Source organism: Triticum aestivum, chromosome 2B, assembly GCF_018294505.1.
Source record: "Triticum aestivum cultivar Chinese Spring chromosome 2B, IWGSC CS RefSeq v2.1, whole genome shotgun sequence".
Taxonomy (NCBI): Eukaryota; Viridiplantae; Streptophyta; class Magnoliopsida; order Poales; family Poaceae; genus Triticum; species Triticum aestivum.
In genome coordinates this window covers 360,069,129-360,074,183 of record NC_057798.1, presented here as the reverse complement: position 1 = coordinate 360,074,183, position 5,055 = coordinate 360,069,129, and the positions used below count along the sequence as shown (strand labels likewise).

General features: G+C 51.8%; 1 protein-coding gene across 1 annotated transcript; it reads left to right on the top strand.

Moving 5' to 3' along the window:
* The first annotated feature begins 375 nt into the window (after positions 1-375).
* LOC123044931 (60S ribosomal protein L15-2) lies at positions 376-2,179 on the top strand. Its single transcript, XM_044467808.1, has 4 exons — positions 376-567; positions 671-837; positions 1,465-1,662; positions 1,760-2,179. The coding sequence occupies exons 1-4, from the start codon at positions 564-566 to the stop codon at positions 2,003-2,005; spliced, it is 615 nt and encodes a 204-aa protein (XP_044323743.1). The 5' UTR covers positions 376-563; the 3' UTR covers positions 2,006-2,179.
* Positions 2,180-5,055: the final 2,876 nt, after the last annotated feature.

Here is a 5,055-nt window from a genome sequence, read left to right as displayed (position 1 = left end):
TTTTCTTTTTCTTTTTAGTACTATTTTATCCACGTGGGAACCCAATCTGACAGGTGCGATCAATGCAATTCGTCATATTTAAACAAAATGCGAGGTGCTTTTGCAAAATTCAGTTAAAGTAGATGGAGTTTACTGTAAAACAACCAGCACGCTCCACTCACATCCATTGACATATGGGCCAATGCCATGGTGGCATGCCATGTGGGCAGTGCATACACCCAGATACGAATGGAGGCACCGTATTTAAACAATGGAATAAGTTATAATACCAATTTTGCGTATTTTACAAGTTTAGGCATCAAAGTGATCGCGCCGGAGAAGTTGAGACATCCGTGGTGTATTTAAGTCAGTAGCCCAGGTGCCACGGAGATAAGCCTATTTCCTGGCCCATGAAAGCACACTCGAACCCCAGACGGCCGACCATTCCAGAACCCTAGCCCATCCGACGGCCACCACGCGCCCATCTCCTCAATATAAGACCGCCCTCCCCGCATCTTCGATACCCTAAGTCACGACACTCCCGCTTCCCGCCGCCTACGCCCTCTGCCGCCGCAGCCGCAGCCATGGGTGAGCCCTTCCGTCTACCAGCTCCTCTTTCTCCCGCAATCTCGCCTGATTGCCTTCTCGCATGTATTATCGCGCGCTCGTTTTGATGGATTCGTCGTGGCAGGCGCGTACAAGTTCGTGTCGGAGCTATGGAGGAGGAAGCAGTCCGACGTGATGAGGTTCGTGCAGCGCGTGCGTTGCTGGGAGTACAGACAGCAGCCCGCCATCGTCCGCATCACCAGGCCCACCCGCCCCGACAGGGCACGCCGTCTCGGCTTCAAGGCCAAGCAGGTTTATCTCTTAGATCCGTTCCTCCTTTTTATGTTCCTTCCACGATGCCATGGCTGGGCATGTAAAAAAATCATTCTGTGCTGTCTTAGGTATATAGTTTTCTTCGTCTGTATTTGTTTGTTCGTTGTGCGTGGAAAGTGTACTTATTCTGTCTCGTCGAAGCTAGGTTTAGTTTTACTGATCAACTTATATGCCCTTCTTCTGCAATAATAAACGGCAGTTTGTCCTGAACGGATCTCAACTTACAACCATGATGCCATGATCACATGTTTGTATGTTTTAACAGCTTTAGTTAATTGCACCCGTGTTTCTGAGTAGTAATTTGGACCATGTCATTCAGTTTACTGTTCCTGAAACTTCTGTGGCCTGACATGGTTTACTGTAATTCGTGCACACTGAAGTATGTTCACATATACGCTGTAAGTTGCTTTTGTTTATACTAACTCGTGAAAAACATTAGATATTATGAGTACCATTTAGTTAAATTGCTCCATGTTTATGTTTCCTCTGTGAATTTAGTCCAATAACTGATGGTTGTCTCTGTAATTCTTCTTGCTCTTATTCTTTCTCCATTTTATAATTGCTTTTGTTTTCCCGTAGCTGACTACCTATGTTTCTTGTTTCCAGGGGTATGTGGTCTACCGTATCCGTGTGAGACGTGGTGGCAGGAAGCGCCCAGTGCCCAAGGGTATTGTTTATGGCAAGCCCAAGCACCAGGGTATTACCCAACTTAAGTTCCAGAGGAACAAGAGGTCTGTTGCGGAGGAAAGAGCTGGGCGCAGGCTTGGTGGCCTTCGTGTACTCAACTCCTACTGGGTGAATGAGGTATAACATTTGGTCACTGCTGAAATTTGTTGAAATGACTGAGAATTTTTATTCTAATATTATCAATTTCTCTGCTTGCCCGTTTCTTGTGATGTAGGACTCCACCTACAAGTACTTTGAGGTCATCCTTGTTGATGTTGCTCACAGCGCTGTCCGCAATGATCCAAGGATCAACTGGCTCTGCAAGCCTGTGCACAAGCACCGTGAGCTGCGTGGTCTCACCTCTGCAGGAAAGAAATTCCGTGGTCTGCGTGGCAAGGGTCACCGCCACCACAAGAACAGGCCCTCAAGGAGAGCCACCTGGAAGAGGAACCAGACCGTGTCCCTCCGCCGCTACCGTTAAGCTTGTGTGTTGTTATGTTCCGTGGAACCTGTCCTATGCCTACCTCGACAGTATCTGTTTGCGCCGTCAAATTTTGCTACCTTCGTTCTGTGGATGAACCTTTTATGTCCAGGCATGTCTGTTGAACTATTTGCTACGTGCCTGTGTTACCTGAAATCCAAATGATTTTAGTAATCTTGATGTGTGCTATGGTGGTTTTAATGCTTTGATGTTTTTCTTGCTTGGGCAGTACTGGGCGTCGGCGCGCCGGCTGAAAGTTTCGGCCGGTCGGCCCCCAGCCACCCGATACACGCACGTATACCCGTCCGATTGGACCCAGCGTCATATTCTTCCTCCCCCCTCGTCTCCAATCTAAGTCAACGCGATTCCGTCGCCGTGAGATGCAATTTACTGCAGCCCCTCGTCGCCTCCTCCTACCCCCCTTGATCTCCTGCTTGCAGCTTCTCGTGCCTGCCTTGCCGTCATTGTCGACGCTCTCCGGCGTAGCTCGTCGGCTCAGAGATTGCCGCGCTGGTGCCCGCGTGCGGTTCTACCACCTATGCAGCAGAACGTGTTGCTGGTTCCAGCAAATTAGCTCATAGGTAGTAGCATCCCCCGTCAGTTGTTGCTCAAAAAAACCATACCCGGTTGAAGCATCGGCGCTGCCGGTCGCATCTCGCCATGGCCGGATGTAGCTTCCAGCGACGCCGGTTGTAGCTTTCACAACCGCCGGTTGCAGCAAAAACACACATCATGTCGCCGTCGGTGCATCATCGCCGTGAACGGTTGTAGCATTAGTGGGCGACGCTTCCCCGGTTGCAGCTCCAGTGTGCGTGGTTGTAGCATCTCCGTGGTTGTAGCATCTCCGCGGATCGGTTGCAGCTCCTGCGACACATGATTGTATCATTTTCGCTGATGACGGCGTCGCCTGGCTACAACTCCGGCAAACTCGGATAGCAACTCTAGAGAATGTGGTTGCAGCATTTTAGGTGAACGGTTGTAGCTTTGTCGACACACCTCGCCGGTTGTAGCTCCGGTGTTCATGCGTTGTAGCATCATTGCAGGGTGGTTGTAGCTTTTTGATACGTGGTTGTGGCATTGATGCCGTTGTCAGCCAGGTCGTGCGGCAACCTCCGAGCACCGTCAGCTCGAAGCAACCTCCCCCGAGCGGAAGCAGGTCGCGTCCTCAGCAGGTCCTTCGTGCTGCCGGGTCCCAAAGCAGCAGGTTCCTTGCGGTGGCTTGTCCCTCCCAAGCAGCAGGGAGAAGGAAGATGACACCGGGAATTGCTGCCTTGTCTGGGCAAGATTGCTGCCAGGTCGCCAACGTGCGGTGGTGGCAGTTCATCTCCGGCGGGATTGCTGCCGTGTTTGGGAGAGGAGGTTGCAGCGGAGAAGAAGCTGGGCTGGGCGCGAGAACGAAGAAAAGGGAGGAGGATGACGCTGAGGTGGGCCCTCACATCTAACGTGTCGCAATTTGTATCGCTAGGGGCTGCGCGCGTGGGTGGAACCGGCCGAAGCGTTCGGCCGGCGTGCCGAACGCAAGCATTTACCTTCTTGCTTCAGTTATCGGTGCCAAACATTTATGACTCCTTAAAATGTCAAAATTAGAAGCTCTGTTTCTAAATTCTGCATTGTACTTGGGATTTTTCCTTGAACCTAAAATTGTGTATTCTGCATCGTCTTTCATCGCCTCATCGCCCCCCCCCCCCCGACATCGTGCGAGGTGGCGGCGGCCATACTGTGTTGGGGTTTAGTGATTTTTTCAACCTTCGGTGAGCTGCGTACAATAGTCGAAGGAAAAAAAGCATCTAGCTGCTGCCGTGGCACAACACAAAACTTGAAATATCTAAAAACAAAGCCCTCCTAATCTTTTTTTAGGTGCTGATTATTTTATGTTATGTGCGTCTCTTTCAAAAATAGGAACAGAAGGACAAGTTTTCTCCTTTGTTTGTCAACATCACAACACACATGCAATTTACACATGTCCACATCAATTTTTTCGGTAGCACACACAAAAGCAAAATGAAGGCATCACTAGTTTAACCATAAGCAGTATATGCACTCAGGGTCGCCAATACCGTCCTTCAAAACTAGCACCCTAAATGTCTACACATAGCCAAAAGTGATATAACAATATCCAGCATGAAACAATCAAAATTATGTAAGTTTGAGACATATGAGCGCCCCGGATCGACGAGGAATTCGACCGGATGATGGAGCTCGCGTTCGAGAGGTCACGCCCCGAGCGTAGCTCGGCGCCGCCATCGGCCCAGATTGACGAGGAGTTCGACCGAATGATGGAGCTCGCGATCGAGGGGTCACGCTGCGAGCGTAGCTCGACGCCGCCATCGGCCCAGATCGATGAGGAGTTCGATCGGATGATGGAACTCGTGATCGAGGGGTCACGCTACGACTGTAGCTCGATGCCGGCATCATCACGTCAAGGAGGATCCGCCCTCACAATGGTGCCACCGCATCAAGGAGCTGCCCACCCCCGTACCACCATGTTGTCGGGATCAAACATCGCTTCAAGGAGGATTCCCCGTCCCGGCTGCTCAACCACACCTTCCACATCAGATGTTGTGCGAAGGGGGTGAATGAGAAGCCGACGACGGTGCCTTGGTGGCGCCCGGTGAAGGAGGAGCCCGACAACGTCACCGCCAACATGCGCGGCCGCATCCTTCACTACCTTTGACGCGACGGGGCCTCGTCATCCTCTTGCGTGCACACAATGGTGGCCAACAAGGCGGAGCTGCACCGGGATCGTCGGAACGCGGCGCACAAGGCAGCGTTCGCCACGCCCGATGTCACGTTGGAGTGGGTCCTTGTTGACATGGACCTGGCTTTGGCAGGGGCCGAGGACCGGTCCAAGACCACCATGGAAACGTCCGCTCGGCATTTACGTTGCCTTAGCGACCAGCTCGACAAGGCCAGGGGCAGGCCGACTAGGGCGGCCTCGTGAGGAGGAAGCCAAGAGGTGTGCTAGTGGAGCTGGCCATCCAACTGCATGCAAAAAATGTCCGCCACATTTCAAACGCAAATTGAAAAAAGGGCCCCAACCTCACTGGAAC

Bases quoted from the DNA above. Each gene is read 5' to 3' on its own strand.
- LOC123044931 (XM_044467808.1), top strand. The intron at 838-1,464 runs GTTTATCTCTTA...TCTTGTTTCCAG, and splicing joins TCGGCTTCAAGGCCAAGCAG to GGGTATGTGGTCTACCGTAT. The intron at 1,663-1,759 runs GTATAACATTTG...CTTGTGATGTAG, and splicing joins ACTCCTACTGGGTGAATGAG to GACTCCACCTACAAGTACTT.